Below are 23,484 nucleotides of genomic sequence, written 5' to 3'. Positions count from 1 at the left end.
CTACAGCTACTTTATTTATCCTCACATCTAAGGTCTGACCTTCAGTGAAATCTTTAGATGTTCAATTAGATCTCTTCACTCTGGCTACAGTAGGAGCACAAATGATTCCTAGCTCTGTGTGGGTGCTGGGAATTGTTCAGCTTGCAGGTCTCTCACAGTTATTCTTTGTCTAGTCCTACAGATTTCAATTTCATTCTACACTCATGCAGATTAGTATTCCACCAAACATTCAAGGGGACTCTTCTAGAGATGTCTTCTGTATACAAACTCCAGTCATCTTGCTTCTCTCCAAGCTTTTATCTGTTTCCTCAACTAATGTGACAGGCTTTCTTGGGTTCCCCCTCCCTGTGCCATCATCTGGAAATTTCCTCCAGGCAAAAAGTAGGGTCATCATTCTGCTTACCTCTTTTCTTTCCCTTATCTCAGGGACCAGAGTCCTGTGCTGCTATTGTCCAATGTTTGAAAACAGTTGTTTCATATACTTTGTCAGTTTTTTAATTGTTTAGGGAAGGAGGGCAAGTCCTGTACTGGTTACTTTTTCACAGACATAAGCAGAAATCCACACTCATGAAACTAACATTTAACAATATGTAACTTAGGGTCCCAGTCAATATTTATTAAGGCACTACCACAAGCTGCAAGTATGATAACACATGATATGGCAAAGTCTCTGATAAGAAACCCTTAATTGAGTCAGTAGGTAGTAGGGTTAGATTTTTGTAGTAATTTTAATGTCTTCCAAGTAATCTGGGTCAGGATTTTTATTCCCCTTGACATTATGAATTTTAAATGTTCAAATATATTTTTAAAATAAACAAACTCATTCTTTATCCCTTGTTTTTATTGTGTAAGTCCTCGATACTGCACATACTAATGCATTTTTTTGCACACTTGTAATCACCACTCAGACTCACTTCTGACAGATTTATTGCTTCAATTCTATATAGGTGACTCAACTCTTGAGTAAATTAAAGAATAGGGAGGGAAGACGAGCTTGTTTGGTACATTTTTTTAAAAGGTATAATTTAATAGATATTTAATTTAGAAGCATAACTCTAGTATAAAGACATAGTTTTCTCCCCTCAAAAAATCTGAGGACATATAATGAAGTTTTCTGAGCAGACACAATAATTTTTATTCATTGTAATTTCTGTTCACTTTAATTTTGTATCAGTTACAGCACATAATTATATAAAACAACTGAAGTTAACAAAGGCCCACATGCAGACAAGTGAGATGTGTCCCCACACATATTTGCAGGCACTGAGCATTTCCGTGGTTGCCCACTTTGATCAGTTTTTAATGTGCATGGAATGTACAGGCGTCCTGAAGTTCTGTGAAGCAAAACATAAAAAACAGACTTTCAGGTACTTCCTGTGCTTACTAAACACATTTCTATACCTGTTTTCTAAAAGTAAATGCTAGGTAATGATTTTTTTTAAAGACTTTATTTATTTAGGGAGCCTGGGTGGCTCAGTGGGTTAAGCCGCTGCCTTCGGCTCAGGTCATGATCTCAGGGTCCTGGGATCGAGTCCCGCATCGGGCTCTCTGCTCAGCAGGGAGCCTGCTTCCCTCTCTCTCTCTCTGCCTGCCTCTCTGTCTACTTGTGATCTCTGTCAAATAAATAAATAAAATCTTTAAAAAAAAAAAAAGACTTTATTTATTTATTTGACAGAGAGAGAGAGAGAGATCACAAGTAGGCAGAGCAGCAGGCAGAGGGAGAGGGAGAAGCAGGCTCCTGCTGATTGGGGAGCCTGATGCTGGGCTCCATCCCAGGACTCTGGGATCATGACCTGAGCTGAAGCCAGCCACTTAACTGACTGAGCCACCCTGGTGCCCGATTTTTTTTAATTCTATCTCTCTCTCTCTCTCTCTCACTCTCTCTCTGTCTCTGTTTCTCCTAACTGATGTCAGTGCTATCCTTAAATATATTTTCCATTCCTTTTACTTTCATCATCTTCAACATACGATATAATTCAACAAAAATTCAGGCACGCTCCCAGCAATTTGATTATCCCAGCTCTAATTTTATTTCTCCAATTTAATCCTTTTTTAGGCAACTATACTATTCACACATTATGCCATTTGAAAAAATATATATATATATGTGTATATATATATGTGTGTGTGTGTGTGTGTGTGTGTATATAACTAGAAAGGAAACACTATAGTGCTAAGTATAGTTATAGTTTCTATTAATATTATTTATACATTGTACTTAAAATCTTTCAAAATTGGGGGCGCCTGGGTGGCTCAGTGGGTTAAAGCCCCTGCCTTCGGCTCAGGTCATGATCCCAGGGTCCTGGGATCGAGCCCCACATCAGGCTCTCTGCTCGGCAGGGAGCCTGCTTCCCCCTCTCTCTCTGTCTGCCTCTCTGCCTACTTGTGATCTCTGTCTGTGAAATAAATAAATAAAATCTTTAAAAAGAAATCTTTCAAAATTGATCCTCTATGAGTGATATATAGGGGTCATTTCCCAACACTCTCCCTACAATGAAGGACTCACACATGTGTACCTTTTCATTTTGTTAGGAAAAAAATGGAAATGCACAAGTAAACATGTTCAGTTTCCAAACGATCTCAATTGCACTCTCTGTCTCCTTTAAACGATTTGGTCTTTTTTCAGGTATTCTCTTACACTGTTGTCTAATTGACAGTGTAGCCTCGCATCCTCCTGCAGGGCCAGGAGCAAGCCTTCTCCATCTTTGTTCTCCTATCAGTACTGGCCCAAGACTTGGCACACAATGGTCCTTAAACATATTCTCCTGCCCCCCACCATGGTATTGTTCCTTAGTGTTTTATTCTACTCACCAGAGTGTAAGCATTGTCCCATGTTAGCAATTGTCGTAAGATACTCTGGTCCTAAGTATTTTCGATAGGCTGCTTTGTCCTGAAGGTTAGCTAAACATGCCGTGTCATCGCTGAAGAGCAGGTCCTTAGTTGACGACTGAAACATCTGGAACATCCTGTATTCAAACCCATCTCTTCCAAAGAGTTCCTGCATCAGACAGACAGAGAGTGAGCAGGAGCGCCAAGAAGCACAAGGTTGTGTATTCTGCCTCAAAAGATGTAAGTCTGCTGCACTGCTCAGCTCCAGCCCCTGGGAGACCTGGGACACAGTAACAGTCTCAGAGGTACCATGAATGGCAAAAAGCATGGCCTCTGGGTTCAAATCGTGGCCCTAGCTTTTCCTTGTCACGTGACTTTAGGAAACTTCTTTACTGAGCTCAGTGAACCTCGGTTTACTCATTTGTAAATGGAGATAATGTACATAAAGTAACTGCTTAATAAAAGAAGCTTCCCTATACACTATGGAGTATTATGCCTCCATCAGAAAGGATGAATACCCAACTTTTGCAGCAACATGGACGGGACTGGAAGAGATTATGCTGAGTGAAATAAGTCAAGCAGAGAGAGTCAAGTATCATATGGTTTCACTTATTTGTGGAGCATAACAAATAACATGGAGGACATGGGGAGATGGAGAGGAGAAGGGAGTTGAGGGAAATTGGAAGGGGAGGTGAACCATGAGAGACTATGGACCCTGAAAAACAACCTGAAGGTTTTGAAGGGACAGGGGGTGGGAGGTTGGGGGAACCAGATGGTGGGTATTGGAGAGGGCACGGATTGCATGGAGCACTGGGTGTGGTGCAAAAACAATGAATACTGTTACGCTGAAAAGAAATTTAAAAAAAAAAAAAAAGAAATGTAATAAAAAAAAAAAAAGAAGAAGCGTCGAGTTTTGTGGCCACAGTATCACAATTCTGCCTGTCATTGCTGGATATTTTCAACTTCCTGGGTCGTGCGACCTGTCTTCCACTGCCCAAAGCCCTTGCTGCCTTGGCCTCTTCTATACTCTAGATTTGCCCCAGGCACTTGACATTTCCATCTTTTCTTCCCCTCCTCTCTTTTTCTTTGTTCAGCCCCGGACAGCCAAGGGGCAAGTTGTGTTTTGGGAGACACATGCCTTCAAGTGTCCCTAACCAAGAGCCTTTTGTTTTGCCAGTTCTCCCTGGGTTGTAGTCCTCTAACTGGGACGTGTGGGCAGCATATGCTAACACAGGGATTACTCATACAGGGGTCTTCCAGGAATGGGGTATACGAAGCTGAAAGGCAGATGAGGCTTTGGGTTTTCTTAAGATCATTTGAATTAGGCATCCTGCTACTTCATAGCCCTTGTTGGCTGCCTGTAGAAGTCATGAATTGTCTGAATGTTGGCTCTTGAACTTTCAGGAAGCCTAAAACAATGCTCAGCCTGCCCAGGTTCAGTAATGCATTGGGACCTACCCTAAGTCAGGTAGAGTAGCCTCCTTTCTGCTTTTGCCACATATACCTCCTCACCCTTGTGTGACAGGCACTAAGCCATCTCCCTTATTTCTATGACAGAAGAAGCAAGAGACAACTCTCATGGAGGGACTGAACAAGTCCAAGAGGTACCAGGAGTCTGTTCAGGGAGGAAAGTTAGCCTCAGGAAGACCCTTCAGATACTCATGTGTCCAAGGCTCTTTCAGTCCACTTTGATATCCTAGACAGCCCCAGAGCACAAAGTGAACATAGCCACCAGCTAGCTTTCTGATTTCATCAGATGCAGAGCTGTGAGAATCTGTTCCACTGCCCAGGGAGAATGGATATGAGACTGGGCTGGGTGTGCCTGTCAGCTCTGGAGGTGATCTGAGCACTCAGTTTGGGGGATATGTGGAAGGACCTTCTGTGTGCCCAAACCTGTTGATTGAAGAGTATCCTGTGGACAAAATCTGCCTTATCTTTCCTTGAGACCACAGCATGATTTGGGACTATGGCCAGGTGGCACCTTCGAGCTTCAGTCACAGGCTTCCTGGTACCATCGAGGCACAGCAGCTCAAAGTCTTCCTGCTTCAGATCTTTAGCCCAGGCTTCAGGGTTCTTGCCTGGGGAGAAGGAAGGCCAGTCAGCCACAGCTGACAGCTCTGGTCATAGTGCCCTCCTTGGGGGGATGTGACCAACTACCAATGTCTGGGAGAATCACAGAGACACAGGAAAATGAAATAACAAAACTTTAAAAATAAATCAGAAGAAAGAGAAAAATTCATGGTTATAAATTCATAGCCTTTCCAGTTAGTGCGTTTTCAGTCCTGTTAAAGGCAAATATTTCTTTAACAGGCCTGAAAAAGCAACAGGCAGAAAGAAGATTGATAAGTTGAACTACATTAAACATTAAAATGTCTGTTCATCAGACACCATTAAGAAAATGCAAAGGTAAACCTTTCAGAGAGAAACAAGATATTGTCAATACATATAGCAGACAAAAAGTATCCAGAATATATAAGGAATGCCTATACATGAAGAGAGTCAGCCATTCTTTAATAAACTTCCCCAGTTGTCTGACTGGGAGTGACTTTCCAGGACAGACTCAGATTTTTTCCAAGGGAGGAAATGACAGCACAGGCACATACCATCAGTGTTCTGGAAGACTGTGCTCTCCTTCACAAAGGCCACGTCTCCCTTTTCAACCAGACACCTGCACAGCAAGGGTCAGGTCAGTGAGGAGCGTCAACAGGAGCGGGAGGGAAAGACGCCCAGAGAGAATCACCTAGAGGCTCATTCACCCTCCACTAGAACCACAACGAACACTGGCCACATCCACACACACACAACTGTAACACTTGGACTGTCCCTGAGAATTAGAGGGGAAATGTAATCGAAAAAAGAAACCTGTTTATTTTTTTCCTATTGTAGATAACCACTGTTTCGTTCCTTGTTTTAAATACTGATTGGTTTCTCCAGAGGAGATGTTTGTGTTCTCCTATGAACAGGGATATTCAAGGATGACTCTCTGGTTGGATCAAAACTCACACCAGAGATTAAAATCAATGTCTAGTCAGTCTTAATGATCACTAGTGAATGTGCATCACTAGGTATGTGTTCACACTTAATTGCAGAAGGTCCATTCTTTTTTTTTTTTAAGTATACACAGTTTGCTGTTTTTGTAGGATTTTTTTTTAAGATTTTATTTATTTGACAGACAGAGATCACAAGTAGGCAGAGAGGGAGGCAGAGAGAGAGGGGGAAGCAGGCTACCTGCCGAGCAGAGAGACTGATGCGGGGCTTGATCCCAGGATCCTGGGATCATGACCTGAGCTGAAGGCAGAGGCTTTAACCCACTGAGGCACCCAGGTGCCCCTAAGGTCCATTCTTTATGAGAAATGTCGAACGCATTAGCAATCAGTTCTAGGACATCCAATCGGTTGGCAACTGACATTAGTGATCAATTATCAGGAGCACCTCTCCAGTTTTCTCTCTCTCCTAACTTCAGGTCCCTCTATACTTAGCTATGGTCAATTACTCCCATTCAATTTTCCTAAACTCCCTTTGCCCTATTTCTTTCTTCTTCCTGTCCTTCATATAATCCCAGTCCTGAATACATATGACAGTCTGCCTCAGGTATATCTGTACCCTAGTAGGGAGGCAGACCAGAGACTCTCCTGATCATTAACTTCTCCTGGGCATTCCTGCTTTCCTCCATCTACTTTAGATCTGTGGTTCTCAACGTGTGGGCTGGGATCAGCAGCATTGGAACCAGCTGTGAATCCGTCAGAAATGCACACTCTTGGGCCCCACCCGAGACCTATTTCTGGGTGTGGGGCCCAGCAAGCTGTGTTTTAACAAGCACCCTAGGAGAATCTGTGCTCTAGTGGTGAGAACCACTATTTGAGATAGCCACCTCTCCACTCCATAGAGCAATTACTAAAATGTTTTCCAAATTCCCGCATGCCTCTGTCTCACCACATACCCTCTCCTCAACACTCACTCTGACATGTGCTCCTGCTTCCCAGAGAAAACACAGATATCATCACGTGGGCTTTCTTCCAGCCTCCCTCTGCCAAATCTGTCAGCCCAAGTCTCCAGTGCTCTTCTCCTGCCCTCCAGACACAAAGAAGGAGTGAAGGTCTCTCTCGGCAAAAGTGCCCCTCTAGGTGCCCTGCATCCCATCCCCGCCCACACTCTCAGGCACCTTCTGATAGTTATCCTCTTTCTCTTATGTAATTGCAGTCTTTCCCTGATCACTGGGCTCTTTTTATCAGCATTCATATACCTCTTTTCTTTTTTGAAAATCAATAATCCCTGTTTGATCCCACACTGCCCTCAGCAATGGCTTCCCTCCCACACTCATCCAAACACCTAAAAGGAATCTTTGCCCTTGCAATCAGCACCCCTTCACACCACCCTCACTGACCCCTGCCAGTCAGCTTTTGGGATTGACTCACTATTGAATCTGCTCCCACCAGATCCAGGAGCCACTTTGCCACACTCATTTTATTTGCTCTCTCAAGTTCATCTTTTCCCCAGTTTGAAATATTATCTTTGTTATACACTGAATATAATGTGTCCATGTATAAGTCTTTGAAGTCTAATCTCCTCCATTGATTTGTCATTCTTGCACACAAACCTGTCTGTACTGATCATAGTATTAAAGTATTATACAGTATTATAATGTGATTTTTATATCTAGGAAAACAAAATTCCCCTTGTATAATTTAATTTAAAAATTCTTGACTCTTGTTTGGATTACCAAACATTAATACTTTGAGAACTGAATCCTTTCCCCCATCCCTCCCAATCTATCTGGTCACAGTGGAGGCAGCTAAAACTTTACAATGGAACTTCGCTGCATGAGTTGTGTGAACATGAAGCTTTCATTGGAAATAGGCTGACAATCCCATTTCCTGGGAATTGGGATGAATACATTATGGTCTGTGTTTGACTGCTTCTTTATAAATGAGAAGCTGTAATAATGCCAGTCACAGACATTTCCTTCCATGTAGGCTGAGAAACAGAAAACCATCCTGCGGGGAAAGAAAATGAGGCATCTCTCTTCTTTAGAGAAAAAAGGAAGAGGAAGAAAAGAGAGGGAGGAGGAGGAGAAGGAGAAGAAGAAAAGGAGAAGGAGGAGGAGGAGGAAGTGGGGAGAGGAGGAGGAAGAAGGGGGGAGGAGGAGTGGGTTCCCCTATACTAAGCATTCATTCATTGTTTATCTGAAATTCTAATTTAACTGGATGTCCTAAATTTTATCTGGCAACTCTCACCTTAAAGTATCTTGGCTCACTCCCAAGGCTCCAGTCTCACGCCTTCTAAAGAGGAAGCTCTTTGGGTTTTTTTCACTTTCAACAAAGGAGATTTTATTCATCTCATTAAAGGAAAAAAGACATTAAACAAGTACATAAAATATATAGTATTCTAGAGAGTGAAAAGTGCTAAAAAATAAAACAAGAAAGGGGGATATAGAGAAGGAGAGAAATGGGAAGTTGCTGGAGAGGGAAGTGAGATCAAGAAAGATTTTACTTATTTATTGATGTTTAAGGTGAAAAAAAACAGCATCATGTGTGGATGCTGGTGGAAATGACCTAGTAGAGAAAATCCTGCGATGGTGCAGCAGGAAGAGAGGAGAAATGCCAAGCAAAGCTCTTGACCAGGCTGGAGGAGAGGCTGGTGCAGACATGGGACAGGGCTGAGCTAAAAGACAGCCAGGTAGCCCATGCAAACGGAGGGAGGGCAGTGGGTTAGATGTGGCAGTGGGACGTTGTGGCATTTCCTTGTATTGCTTCAATTTTCTCTGGTGAAGTAGGAAACAAAGGCATGACAGATGGAGGCAGATGTGTTGGAGGACTGAGGAGAGGACAGAGGATGGACTCATCTTCTAGAAGAGTGGGTGGTGAAGGCACTAGGCACACGTGCACATTTGAGGTACGTTCTCCTTACTGTAAAGGGAGGCCTGGCACCCCAGCAGTGCAGACGCCTAGTGGTGGAATGTGAGACCTAAGCAAGGCCTGGTGCTTTCGCCAGCAGAGGGATAGGCACTTGAGGCTATGCACAGAGGAATGATTATTGTGGTTGGCTGTGGAATGTATGCTGGGTGTGGAGGGGAGAGGAATATGAAGCAGGGAGAGAACAGGGAAGAGTTGGCAGGGTGGGTGGGGCACAAGTCAGTAGGAATGAAGATCTGTTGGAGCCAGGAAACCCATGGGAGCGGAAATGCAGGTAGGAGGTGGTGGAGATAACGAGCCATCTGAAGCTAAGATTGTTCTGTGGGTGTTGAACTTCGTTTGAGGAAGAGGGCGAGTTTTGTTTCAAGACAAAGCTCTGACAATTCTAAGTCCTCTCTGATATTATCATATTAGCACCAGTAAGACCATCAACCCTAATGCCAAAGTATTTTGCGATGTAAAAAACAAAAAACAAAAACCAACCCTATTTTAGCCTAGGTTTCATGTTCAGTGTACATTGATGTTGTAGAATCTGAAAATATGTCATTATGTATGGCTTATGAAAGAGACACAACTTTGGAGATGGCAGGACAAAGTCGTCTGGCAGTGTGACAAATAAAGGAGTCCATCCTAGATGCTCACGTGTTCTCCAGTTGCCACGCAACCCCGATTCACACAGCATGCCTCCAGCGTACTTAGAATTAACTCTACCTCCTTGGTCAGGCCGATAGGGCACTAAGACATATCCAGTGCCTCAGCTCCAACCTGTGCACACCCATGCCCCCACCCGCCATGTCCCCCCCCTTCAGGGCCTTCTGTTCTGGCCTCAACACAACATGATTTGCCCTGCTTCATGCCTTTGTCCTGGCTGTTCCTTCTTCCTTGATACCCTTCCTCCAGCTTTTCTCAGGCCTGATCCCCTTCCAATATTTAATTCTCAGCTCACACAGTCCTGCTTTTCGAGGCCTTCTCTGACCACCATTTCCAAAACTGTCCCCTACCCAAGTCACTACCACACCACCCCACCTTGGTTTCTTTGTAGCAGTTAGCACAGTCAGGAAGTGAGTGGCCCTTGTTTATGTTCATTGTCCTACCCTCTTGAGATGCGGGGGGCAAGGGAGCTACTTGTGTCTTGCTGCTATGACCCCTCTACCTAGACCAGTGCCTGCCACATTAATAGTTGCTCAATAAAGTTTCCTGAAGGGCTGAAGGAGCCCAGGAATATCTATTTTTTAAATGTACTCATCAGCCAGGTGTAAGAAGCACAGGTCGAGTGCCCATCCTCTGATTTTAAACTGGGGCTCTGAAAGATTCTGTGACCTGTCCACAATTGCAAAGAAAAGAAAAAAAGTGGACCCAGGGTTGTGACCCTGCACCCCTCATTCTTGCTTCTCCTCAGGCACCCTAAGTCAGCTGGATCTGCAGAAAAGCGCTCCAGAAAGGAGCTGGGCTTGACACCTTGGGGCCAGTGGGAATTTAGGGTTCTATTTTCTAATTCTGGTTCTTCCTAAATGCAGCAGCCAGATCCTGGGGTGATAGAAAAGATGAAAGGACAAGAGGTTCACTGGGTTGGTGCCCAAGAAAAAGGTGGTGCACAGACACTACTTGCCTGAATGCCCCGCTGAAGCCATAGTATCTCTCGTGGTGGTTGGGAGCACAGGTGTGGCCTGGGCTGCTGCCACCACTGCACAGAGCACAGAGCCTGGAATCCAGGTCAGACCCAGGGGCACAACTTTGACTGAAGAATTCATCTGTGCAGGAAAACACAGTAGGTCAGCTCTTCTCACCTATGTTAGCAAGAAAGCCTCCGATTTTGTCCCTAGAATTCCTTGAATGATGTAGAGACACATTCAGGGATTTGGTACCATATTATTACAAATAAGAACATTACAGAATAAAAAAAAAGTTGCAACTAGAGCAAAGTAAATGGGGACTGGCTGAAGTTGGGACAAGGGTCTGTGGAACAGAAGTGGCACCGGGTGGAGGTTTGGAAGTATACACACAGATGTAATCCTAACAGAGAGAGAACAAAACTGAAAGCCCACCCAGTCGAACCTCTCCCACATTTTTCCTGACCTCTGCCGCCCTTGCCCTCCCTTATAAGATATTTCATCTTGACTCCAAATCCAGGAAACAGCCAAGAGGCCCAGATGCCAAGCCCCATGTTGGGCCCCAGGGCACTATGGTGAGGACATCACACAGGCCCCATGCTCCTGGAACCCAAGCCCATGAACAACAGTCATAACTCAAGTAGCCACACTAGTGAATTTATATCCCCAACCCCAGCTTGCAATGGGAAAGAATATGTTCTATACAGCTTCACATAAAGGAATCTTGTACAGACCTAGGAATAGGGGAGAGACTTCAAGTTGAGAGAGGAAGAATGAATAGCAATTACTTAAGTGAAGGGTGAAAGGACAAGCGTTTCCCAGACAGGGAGCAGCATCTGTGAAGGCCCAGGGCAGGGGTGGGGGTGGGGGCAAAGATCACAGAAAGGTTAGTAAGAGGCCATTGGGCTAGACCACCCAGTGCAAGAGTGAGTGGAGAGGAGGCAAGGTCCAGACCCACTTTTACACCTTTGTGTAAATTTTGTTCTTTTTCCTTAGAGAAATGAGGAGCTTCTGAAGGGCTACAGCAATGCTGGGACAGGAGTTGTGGGCCAGATATAGCCAGATGTGTGCTTCGCAAGGACTGGTCTGCCAGTGGGATGAATGGAATCCAGGGCAGATGTGGGGTGCAGGCAGCAGGTTACTGTAATAGTCCAGGAGAGGTGAGGGCAGCTTGGACTAGAGTAGCACAAGGGGAGGGAGACAGTGGAGAGGGACATCACTGGTGATGGATGGGTACATGGAGGATGACAGCTTGGTTTCCTGCTAGGGCAAGTGGATGGACTGTAGGGTCCTCCATTGAGCTAGACAGCTCTGGAGCAGACTCAGTGGAGCTGATATATTCTGTTTTGAGCTTAATGTCTTTTGATAATGACTTTTTTTGATAATAACTAGATAATGTCAAATAGCCAGTTCAGTATACACAGGTGTGGAGGTCAAAGAGAGATCTGTGCTAGGGATAAAGACACAACAGTTATCAACATATAGATATAATATTAATAATAGTGATAATAGCAAACATTTATTTAGAGCTGGCTATGTGCCTAGTTTTTAATGTTTAACAGGATTTGTTTTTTTTTTTTAAGATTCTATTTATTTATTTGAGAGAGAGAGAGAGAGAGAGCACAAGACAGGGGAGGGTCACAGGGAGAAGCAGACTCCCTGCTGAGCAGGGACCCTGATCCAGTATTCGATCCTGGGACTCCAGGATCATGACTTGAGCTGAAGACATCCTTTAACAAACTGAGCCACCCAGATGCCCATATTATTTGTTTAGATGGCAAATGAGGCTGTAGGCATGGATGTGATTGCCTGAGGATTGGGTTTAGAGTGGGGGAAGAAAGCTGCTTTAAGCAATTGAAACATTTATTAACCAGGTTGGGAAAGGGGACTTTGTAGGGGTATAAGAAAAATCAAACCAGCATTTTCACAGAAGTCAGAAGATAGTGTTTTAAGGTGATCTGAAGAAAGAGAGGTCATAGAGGAATGGACTGGAGCAAGACCTTCCAACTGAGCAACATGGAGATCACCAGTAGCCTTGAACAGAGTTGTTCCTATGGAATGATGCAGAGAAGCCAGAGGACAGGGAGTGGAGGAGTGAGTGGGAGATGAGTGGCTCAGACCATGCTGCTAAGAAGTCTGGCAGCAAGGAGGAGGAGAAACAAATCAGAAGCTCGGCGAGACTGCTGGGAGAAGGAAGACTTTAAAAGATGGAAAACACTGGGGATGTTTAATGTTGAAAGAAATTGTTGGCTATACCAGACAGAGAACTAGTAACCAAGGGTATAAGGCTCTAGGGAGGAGAGAAGGGGAGGCGCCTATACCCAGAGTATAGGTCAGGGGAGGCTGAGCAGATACAGTCATGAGGAGCCCACAGCTTTGGCAGTGGGATGGTGAGGGGGGAAACTTTGACCGTTTCTGATGTCTATTACAGCTGAGATGAGTCATGTGCTGAGAAAGGGTGGTAGATGGGTGTGGGCTGGAAATGTGTGGACAATGAGGACATTAGGGTAATTATTGGGAAGTGTGGGGGTGTGGAGCAGCGACACAGTTTGGGTGTGACTGCGAGAGGCCCGCTGAGGCCAGTAGCTGGACCATTTCCAGTGGAATGAACTGTTCTACCCCATGACTTCTCCAGCCATGTTTAGCTGCCAAGGTGCAGAGAGTGAAGAGAGCAGGTAATGGTGTTTGTGCAGAGGTGGGGTTTGTCAGATGGCTGGGAAAAGCAGGGCACCAGGAGACTTTTAGGTACTGGCAAGAGTACTGCTAAAATGACAAATACGAGAATCTGAAGGAGATAAGGATGCAAGTGAAAAAGCACTCAAGGACTTACTGGTATATAGTTTTCGGTTTTTACAAAACAACGAATCTGGTTTATATGGGAAAACAATACACACACACACACACACACACACACACACACACACACCACTCTTGCTATGCAACCCAGGCTTGTTCCCTGAGCCCATTGTAACACATAAGGAGTAGGGCATTTCCCTGATATCTGCCCATTGGACCAAGCCATTCCCTTCAGAAGTAAGGAGGTGAGAAGAAGGGGGAGCACCTGCTCAAGGAGAGGCGAAGCTCACCTGTAATGTCTGCCCAGCACTTGACCCCCCCTACCCATTCATGCCATCCCTTGACATTCCTTGCCATTGAACTGAACTCCTGTACAATACAGGTACAGGCCAAAGGAAGGGGCTGCCGCACTGCCTCCCAGAACACACTTACCAAATTTACAGGACCCGGTTTTGTTGTATATTAAACCCATGGGGATGATCCAGCCTGCGGAAGTACCAACCGCGGGGTGGCAGGACCTCTTGCCTTGCAGAGAGTCCCAAGTGAAGTACGGATCTGATTTCTTAACCACTGCCACGACATAATGACCTTGCAACAGAGATATCAAAATGCAATTTCAGTAGCTCCAGGATCTTCTGAAAATGTCTTCTAGAGCTGCTACAGTTAGTCTCTGCCTGCCACTCTCCCAGGGGAGGGGGAGTAGCTTGAACCCCTCACCTTGCTCTAGCAGAATACTCTCCCAATAATTATCATTATTAGGTATGGGGCCAAACAGTCTGACACTACTGCTCTCTGGATGTGTCTACATATATGCATCCAGAAATATTTACACATATTTTTCAGTGGACTCCTGCTGTATATACTTTACTGAAAGATGCTTTATTCTCCCTCAATGATAAACTGATTCAGCAAAAGTAGATGCAGCTGTCCCATTCTGTTTACTGGTTGAATCTATGTTATGTTCCACTATATGGAAGTGCCATATTTTGTAATCCCCCTACTGGTGGCCACTTCCGTTGTGACCAACTTTGCCATATTACAAGTTATCTATGTAAATCTTGTACATACATATGTGTACCTGTTGAAATATTTCTGTTGAAGTCCAAAAGAAAGAGCTTTAATAACTCCTTTTTTAAAGTCTCTGATTTTCTAGATTTATAACATCATTTTCTAATAGTGACAATTTAATCTTTTTTCTCCAATATTAAAAATATGTTTCTAATCTTTTTAGTCATACTGCATTCACTTGCAAAGTAATACCAAGTGTCTTTGGTAGGAGTGAGACTTCTTCTCATGTTCTTGATTCTAATGGAACACAATGGATATTTGGTATATTCTTATCCCAATACTCTGTAACTGAATTATACATTTTGATGGAGGCTTAAAGAGTGTATCTGAATTTATAAGAAAACTAGAATCCTAAATCTTCAGAACTAGATGATAATGTGGTCCTCCACCACCACTCCAAACCCCCCTCCCTACTACACTTCCTTTCTTGCCATCATGGTTTGGGTTTCTACATAGTCAAACCTGGAAAAATTGGAAGTGAATGTGGCAGGTGGAAGACCTGCCTTGCCAGTTACTTCCTAGGACAGGTCACTTAGTGTCTAGGATCCTCAGCTTCTCCTCAGTAAAATGGTGACAATGATACCCGTCCAGGGGGATTTTCGGGGGATCAGATGTGCTTATATGGGCACATTGTAGATTAGGGTATGACGGGGAGGTTACGTTGTTGGGTTTCCAACCATGCTGCTAGTGGCACAAGCAGTACCAGAGCCCCTCTCTCAGTGAAGCAGATTCTCCTGAAGCCACAGCTAGCCCTGGCTTACCAGACTGTGCTCTATTACACCGTTCTGGGAGCCAAATACTATTACAGTGCCTTTCTGAAGGTGTAACTAATTCTGCACAAATGGCATTAATTATTGCCATCTGGGGTGTGTGTGTGTGTGTGTGGGTGTGTGTGGGTGGGTGTGTCTTTGTCTTTGGAGTTGATCCCCCTCTGTCTCTATTCAAATCTAACTTTCTCCTTCTCAGCCAGCCACCCTGAACTGTCTTCTAAGCATCTTTGGTGACTTGCATTTGTGTATCACTGCAGTTCCTGGAAATTTCAACCATTCTTGAAGCGGAGTTCTTTCTGACTTCACATATTCTATACTCAATAGACTGCATGGCTGATGAAATGCCAGCCCTTAGGGCTGGGGATGATGATACAACTCACTGAACACTGTTAGCCATAAAAGCAGAGGGGGACAGGGACAGCATATCCTGGGGCTTGGGTCCTGTGGCACATGGAGGAGAGCTGCTGCAGGGGAGCAGCTCTGCACTCTAGAAGACTTGGTGGGGTGTGGGCCTGCAGGGCTTCTGTGACCCTGTGCTCAGCAGGGACCGGAGCTCCCACTGGTGCTGTGGTGGCCGAAACCCACCCACCTCCCCCAGTTTACCTGTCCCATAAGAAAGGCCAAACCCAAGTGAGCACCTGTTTTTAATCCCAGGACCCTCCACCACAGTTGTTTTCAAACCCCAGTGTGCATCAGAGTTAGCTGGAGGGCTTGTTAAAACACAGAGCAGTGGCCCCATCCTTGGACTCGATGAATTTGGGTGGAGCCCAAGAATTTGCATTTCTCACAAGTTCTCAGGTGATGCTGATGCAGCCAGTCCAGGCACTACACTGGATTGAGAAATACTGCTCTGTTTTGCCAAGATTACGTACTCAGGGACAGATCCAGACCCTCCCTGCCTATGTAGACACACAGACGGGAGAACCTGTCACCTCGTCTATTCTAAAGACAAGATGGACGCCTCCGCTGTTACAGTCAGCTGGCTGAAAGCTAAAAGGTAGAGCTCATTTTCCCCCTCTTCTTCGCTAGAGCAGCGGGGACTCTCCTATCCTGAAGCCTCCACTTGGCCCAGAAGTGCCAGGAATGGGCTCCTGCCTCCTGGGGCAGAGAAGGGCAGGCAGCACGTGGCAAGGAGTAAGGTGGTGTATCAGGAAGGGCAAGGTGCTTCCAGTCACACCACCTCTTCTCAAGCCCAGGGGCAGCCACTCCCTGGCTGATGGCCCTGGGCCTCACTTTCCCCATCCACACAGGATAATGACGCCCACAGCCTGGAGGACAGCTGAGGAGAGTAAATGGGAAGAGTGCAAGCAGGAGTCCTTCGTTGTCTGTGAAGAACCACAGCTTTGTGACACATCTGCTCCTTAACAATAAGCCGTAGTGCTGGTAGCTCATCCTCCTTGTTTTTATTTTATTTTTTACAACTCTAGTCACTTTGCTTCATTTTTAAGATTTTTCTCACCCTCTCCCCAACGATGGCCTTTACCTTTGAGCCCCAGTGTTACTGATGCTGACTCACCTGCCACGGGTGTATTTACACACGTAGACCCATCTGTAGGCACTGAAAAGAAAAGCAATCGGTATACATGCCATTAAGCTCTCATATTGCTCAACCCAAAGTCATGAGCTTCTCAGTCTCAAGAGTGAGGAATGAAATAAGAAACCAGCTAAGCAGTTTGTCACTGGTTCTCAACAAGCCAAGATTCTGCAGGCCCATTTAACCCCTCTCCCTGACCTTTGCCATTTGAACATCAGGTTCTGCCCCAGAATCTCCCCAACACTCAGGGAGTTGCAGAGAAAGAAAAGGAGAGGCCCTTTGAAGAGGGGCAGAGACTACTGAAGATCTGGAAAAGATCGTTTTGCATTAGCTGTGTGATTCAAGCCATCCTGACATCTTCCTTCCCTTCAGAGCTCTGGATTGTGGTAGGCAATCATTATGTTCTTGCTATGCTGGAGGGAAAAAAAAAACGGCCCATGGAGTCAGAAAACCTGGATATCATTCTACCTTGGACAACTCATTCAACTTCTCTAAGCTTAGAGAAGTTTTTATAAGAGTTTTTATATCAGTACAACTCTTAGTTTTCATATCAGTAAAATGGAGTTACCATTATTTACTTCACAGAGTTGTTTTGTTTGAAGGATAATGGTTTCTTGCTCACTGCCTAACAGATGAGGAGCTTGATAAATTATATTGGCGAAATCTTCTTTTCCCCAGCTTTATTTGTTTTTATGTGAAAGGGTCCCCACTGAAGAACATGACCTTGTAGCCTCACCCCTCAACATTCCAGTGCAGCTGGGGTGAGTTAATTTTGGACTAGTAAATTTAGCAAAAGTATTGAACGAGGCACATGTGGCTGTGCCCCTCTTCATTAAACAGTGGGGAGAGGGTGGTTTAGATCTTTTCAATGATGCTCTATGACAATATGCATTCTCCTCTGCCTTCAGCCAGGGTAAGCCAACAGACCTGTTCTCCTGAACTAGTGGGTAACTCTAATTCCAGGGCAATTTGGCGAGCCCTGAGGCCAGCTCTGTACCATGACCTCCAATATCACCTTTTCGGTAATAAACATCTCTTTTCATCTCTTTCTGCCTAACTCCTGTGTCCATATCTTCATTGGTTCTGATTCTGGGGAAGGAGGATACTATCTGCTAGCCTCTCCCATAGTTAATTGTTATCTCAACAATGAACTAGATCATTTCTCCTTCTTTCTATGTCCATGCTGTTATGTCCATGGCCCAGAGAAAATAAAACACTGACAGGCACCCCCCTCCCACTTACTGTAGTTCTCTGCCAGGACAGGCACCAGACCACACTGCCCCGCTGTGTAGATGAAGCCTCCATCCAAAGTCATGGCATCGGCCTCTCCCTTCTGAAGTTAAGAAATAAATCAGTAGTACAACAGTGAAGCCGTTTCCTATCTCACTAACCCTCAGAGGTATCTATCTCATTGGCTTTATGTCATATGCCCTTTTGATTCATCACATCATGGACCACCCAAAACTTCTCCTGTATCACCATGGGGGTTAGAAAACTGGACATGATGACCCAGGAACAAGTGCCCAATCCAGATCCTGCTCCCTGGCATCTCCAAGCTCTCATTAGACCCATCTTGAGTCCTGGTTATGCCCTCACCACATTTTCTTTGTGACCACTGTCACTCAGTAATCTACATGTCCAGACTCAGGGGTTGTATTTACTGTTTCTCTTTTTAAAGGTTTTATTTATTTATTTATTTATTTGCGCGTGAGAGAGAGAAAGAGAGAGTACCTCATGTATTCCTCACAAAATCCAATAAGGTAAGTACTATATAATTCTTCCCCTTTTATACACTAGTAAAGTAAAGCAGAGGGAAGTTAAATAATTTCTCCAATAGATAGTCACTAAAACTAAAACAGTTCAAGTCCTTAACTCCTGCTCATAACCAGTATACCACATAGCCTCCTGGACCTGACTATTCCAAAGGACACATACTTAAAAACTATTCTATACACATTTTTTTCATCCATCAAATGGGCAGATAGGCTCATTGTTAGGATTAAATGAGTTAATGTGGGACACCTGAGTGGCTCAGGCAGTTAAGCGTCTGCCTTTGGCTCAGGTCACGATCTCAGGGGTCTGGGATTGAGTCCCACATCAGGTTCCTTGCTCAGCGGAGAGTCTGCTTCTCCCTCTCCCTCTGCCTGCCACTCCTCCTGCTTGTGCTCTCTTTCCCTCCTTCTCTAACAATAAAGAAATAAAATCTTTTAAATAAATAAATAAATAGATAAGTTAATGCAAGTTAAGAGCCCATAGACATGTTTGGCACATAGTAACTAACTTCTGAGATATTAACTATTATTATTTCTTATGATATATCCAGAAATATTGAGGTTATAGAACAAAAATCTTCAATCCCATATCATCTACAATACCAAAGGATTTGCAAATAATTAATATGTAGACATTTAGAGATCAGTTAAATAAATTGAAGCAGAAATACTTGGTGGAATATTGTGCAGCCATTAAAAACATTTTAAATGAATATTCCATTTCCTAAGAAAGTGCACCTACTGTGCTGACTTTAAATAGTAACAATAGATAACGTTTATTGGCTGCTTATTATATGCTAGGCAATGTTCTGAGAACTCATTCATTTAATCCTTAAAATTGACACATTAAGGAGACTGTATAAATTGCAAGATCTTAATGTATGGGTTAGTCTTAGGAAAGTTTATCAAAATAAATATCTTCTTAAAGAAGAATGTATGTCTTCTGAGTTTGTCAATTTTTTAGTCTTTTATTATAAATTTATTTTTTCTTTTTTTGTTTTTAAAGATTTTATTTATTTATTTGACAGAGAGAGATCACAAGCAGACGGAGAGGCAGGCAGAGAGAGAGAGAGAGAGGGAAGCAGGCTTCCTGCTGAGCAGAAAGCCCTATGCGGGACTCGATCCCAGGACCCCGAGATCATGACCTGAGCCGAAGGCAGCAGCTTAACCCACTGAGCCACCCAGGCGCCCTAAATTTATTTTTTCTAATCACAAAAATATTATCTGCTCATAGAGAAATGGAAAGCTAATAACATAATTCGTAACTCAGAAATTATGAGGTAATGATCTCTGAGTTATAAAGTTGTAAATGATTTTATTTATCTTTCATTTCTCTTCCAGCATATAATATTTTTAGCACCAAAAAAAATTATACTTACAACTCAAGGACTAAGGTTGATTTGCTTTCACGATCCACAGGGGCCCTGACCACCCCCCTGGGATGTCACCCCACTTCCTGCAGCTCCCAGACAGGACCATACTCAAGAGCTCCCAGGACTCCAGAGCTGAGCACCTAAGGAGTCTGGACCTTGGGCCAGCCTGAGCTCCAGTGGCACATTCAGTAGAGCTGGGTGGGGCTTTGGAGGGTGGGAGCAGCTCACAATAGGTGCATCTTAGTCTCATAGCCAAAAGGAAGACATATGGGAAGAGGGCAGAGAGGCCATATGTCTGGGTGTCTGAGCCCAGCTGTGGAGGTGAGGCGACCTTACTGTGATGGCGGCGATGCAGTCCTCAGTGCTTTCCTCTGTGGTGCACTGTAAAGCACCACCGCTTACAGCACTCCATTCATCACACTTGACCTTCTCATGGTGGCCCACTGCACACCACAGCACCCTCTGGGGGTCTTCCACACCTAGGACAGGTAGAGAAAAGCCAGGCATCCAAAAGAAGTCCAAAGATGTGTCTGGGAGCTTAGTGCCACTGGCTACAGAAAGGCTGCCCAGTAGGGTCCTCACTGACAGCAGCAGAGTGGGCATGTCTCAGGCCCACATCACTGCTCATTCCTGCCTATCATCCTCCAGAAGAAATGCGGAACTGTGCACCCAGAAAGAGTAGTGAAGGCAGAGTAGTTCCCCACTCTCCTGACCTCACCTCGTTGAGTATGTCCTCCTGAGGAGAGCCCTCTCTGAGCACCAGAAGGTCAGGACCTTCCAGAGTTTGTTCTGAAAGGACTGGGTTCTCCCATTCAGTAGCATTCCCCAGTTGGTAGTCATGTGTACTCCTCTGGGTGGGCCTGATTGCTCCCCACCCCCATGTCTGCTCACCACAGTATGCCACATCTAACACAGTGGGTTTTGTGGATGCTCATTGACTATTGGTTGACTAAATGAAGACAAAAGTAAGGGAAGAAAGAAGAAATGAACCATAGGGATCTAGAGGAAGGCAAGAGTTGGAAATTCACTCCTGATAGTGGCAGAGGCCATGTTCCCACTTCAGTTTGGGATGTGCTATTTTCTCCTGTCATATAAACCGGCCACTGGGTGGGGTATCCCTAGTTAAAACACAGGAGCAAGAACCATCATTACTTCAAGTTGACTCTAATCTGAAGGTCTTCAAAACCCTTTTGTGATCTCATAATTCAGGCCTTTTCCCCAACTCAGCAGAAAATCCCCTCACTAACCCAGTGCAGCTGGTAGCTCCCTTGGGCTCCACTAGCCAATGACGGTTGGATAAGGTGAGGTTTGCAGGCACTGGGAAAGCCTCTCTGGCTTTCCTGCCTCTGCTGCCCTCCCAGGACTTTACACACCTCTCCTTTGATGTTGAGTGGCAGCAAAATATTCATATCCCATGTATAGCTTGGCATCCATCTTAGGAGGGATTCTTAAAAACCCACGGGTAGCATCTGTAAACAGCAAGTCCTTCCCATGAGGAGAGGCAAAGAGCTGGAATTCTGTCGACTTGTCTTCTCCAAAATGTTCCTGTTCAAAGGATAAAAGAAAAAGAGAAGGAGGGGAGCTGGCAAAGCAAGGGGAGGGGATAACAAACCCAAACAGACAAGGAAAACTGGAAGGGAGAAAATATGAGCACTTGAGAGCTAAGACAAAGCACCAAGCCCACCAAAGCCCCTATGGTTCCTGGGGTTCTCCCACCTCTCTCCAGGGAATGCTTTACCCAAATCCCAGCTGGTCTGCCATGAGCAGCTTCAGGGAAATGGCCAGGGGCTGTTCCCCAAGATCCACACCAAGAGGTATGGTTGCCAAGTCCCATGCAGCTGCCCTTCTCCAAGGGCAAATTCCCACAGGGCAGGCAGTGAAAGCTGCCTGTCTCCTGGCCAGCCAACTGTCCCAAGTAGCTCTGGAAGTCTTCATCCCAGAACAGCTAGTGATCCTGCCACTGAGCCTGGAGGTCAGGAGTCCTGGGCTCCTCTCTGACCTCAGGTCTGCCACTAAAGGACCAGCTGGGAACTTTCTAGCCTCCAAAATATGGAAGGGCCCTTTGCCAACAACTCCCACTAACTGGCCCAAAGCCCTTCCTGACTATAGCACCTACCCCCAAGCTCTTTCCACTATCTGCTTTTTGCTTTTGTGTCAGTTCTATGTGAAAAGACACCTGCTGCCCTCATTGGCAAATAATCTCCTCCCTTCCTGGGGGTATGCACAGCTTCCTACCTAGGGCTCAATAATCTCCCCAGATGTACCCTGCAAATCAGTTCCTCTGTCCTCTACAAAGTACACAATCTGTGTCCCCAAGGTTGTACCATTTCATCTGGTGATAATTTGTATGTGTTCTCATCAAGTCCCTCACACTTGTCTGAAAGCAACTCAAGGGCAAGTCATTGTCCACTTCATCTCTGGACCCCCAGTGCTGAGCAGAGAACACCAACAGAGCAAGGACAGGGAATGGATGAGGGCTGGCCAGGAGATGCTGTCACCAACACCAGAAAGAGAGAATGCTCATGGCTAGGGACCCTGCCACTGAGGAAACTGAGGAGGGCAGGATCCCATGGCAGTAAGATAATAGCGGAACACTCCATGGAGGAGGGGCATCTACTCCGCATCCTGAAAACCCCTTTAGAACTGAAGAGGAAAAAATGGAGCAAAGAGGCACTTCTATGGAGTCTTTGGTCCATGGAGTGGATGATGCCAGGTGAGAGGTTCAGAGCCTCTGTTGCCTCTAACAATACAGACTGAGAGGTTTTTTGGTGAAGCAGATGATGTATGACATGGTTCCTGCCCTACACCCAAAAGAACTTTCAGAGTGGCTAGAAGAGACTGTAAGAAATGCCCCAAATCTAAGCAGAGACCCACCCCCTCCCCGCCATATACACAAAGCAGGAGGTGAGGGTAGAGGGTGGGAATACCTGGGCCTGGTTGAGTAGCTCCCAGATCAAGTCCTCCTTGCCCCCCACATTTCGAGCCACGACAGCATGAGAAGGGAAGAGGCCCAGGTTGCACTCCCTGTATTTATCCACAGGCATCTGGCTGTTGTCCGGGCAGAGCAACTTATACTGATCATGATCAGTCCTGTTTGCCAGGTTCTCTGCAGGAGGAAAGCCCAGATGAGCCGACTGCAGGCAGAGCCATGAGCCGTGGTCCCTGCTGCTCCCTGAATCACAAACTGACCTTGTTGTAATTACTTTCGAGGCCCTGCTCGTACCCCAGGGCCACAGAAGCAAGTCAAAATCTAGACAACTTTTGTGTCCTTGTAAATGCTCCACTTGAACAAAAACAAAGTATATTCAGCCAGCCAGTCCCCAGACACAAAGCCAATTCTGAGCCCTTTCACCCCAGACAAGGTTGACTGTGTGGCCCCAGCCAACCAGATACATTGTATTTGTTTCTTCGTGTTCTTTACCCTATAGAAGCTCCCTGCCTTCTGCTCCATTTTGCAGTTCTCAAAAAGGAGACCGTCCACTTTGTGAAATGTTCAAGTTTGTTTGTATCACCTAACTGGTCTCCTTTAATAATTTTTTTAACAACCCAAAGAGACTGAAAGAGAATCTTTTCCAAATATGTTTTATACCTATGAGGAATCTGAGGCCTCAGGAGGCAAAATGGCCGGTTCTCATTGCAGATAGATAGGGAGGGCTAGGAGGCACCCTTGCTCAGGTCCCCTCAGGGTATCCCCACATACGTGTAACTTTCTGCTATGAATGATGATAGCAAATATTTTCTGAGCACCCACAGCACACCAGAGATGGTGCTGAAGGCTCTCCAGGCTCTGTTTCACTTAATCCTCATAGCAACCAGGGGA

General features: G+C 45.1%; 1 protein-coding gene across 1 annotated transcript in view; it reads right to left on the bottom strand.

Annotated features, from left to right (window-relative positions):
* Window positions 1-1,105: 1,105 nt before the first annotated feature.
* LOC111155072 (inhibitor of carbonic anhydrase-like) overlaps window positions 1,106-23,484 on the bottom strand; it is a 32,308-nt gene continuing 9,929 nt past the window's right edge. Inside the window, exons 6-17 of the mRNA XM_022515107.1 lie at window positions 22,592-22,770; window positions 21,036-21,209; window positions 20,254-20,269; window positions 20,001-20,143; window positions 17,762-17,852; window positions 16,502-16,534; window positions 13,580-13,735; window positions 10,351-10,492; window positions 5,433-5,497; window positions 4,723-4,907; window positions 2,812-2,998; window positions 1,106-1,334 (exon numbers count right to left, since the gene is read on the bottom strand). Of these exons, the coding sequence (XP_022370815.1) occupies window positions 1,300-1,334; window positions 2,812-2,998; window positions 4,723-4,907; window positions 5,433-5,497; window positions 10,351-10,492; window positions 13,580-13,735; window positions 16,502-16,534; window positions 17,762-17,852; window positions 20,001-20,143; window positions 20,254-20,269; window positions 21,036-21,209; window positions 22,592-22,770 (1,406 nt within the window). The 3' untranslated portion in view covers window positions 1,106-1,299. The remainder of the gene's footprint in view (window positions 1,335-2,811; window positions 2,999-4,722; window positions 4,908-5,432; window positions 5,498-10,350; window positions 10,493-13,579; window positions 13,736-16,501; window positions 16,535-17,761; window positions 17,853-20,000; window positions 20,144-20,253; window positions 20,270-21,035; window positions 21,210-22,591; window positions 22,771-23,484) is intronic.

The sequence above is a fragment of the Enhydra lutris genome, unplaced genomic scaffold (genome assembly GCF_002288905.1).
Source record: "Enhydra lutris kenyoni isolate GAN:26980312 unplaced genomic scaffold, ASM228890v2 scaffoldscaffold39, whole genome shotgun sequence".
NCBI classification, from domain to species: domain Eukaryota; kingdom Metazoa; phylum Chordata; class Mammalia; order Carnivora; family Mustelidae; genus Enhydra; species Enhydra lutris.
This window is presented reverse-complemented; position numbering and strand designations above follow the sequence as displayed.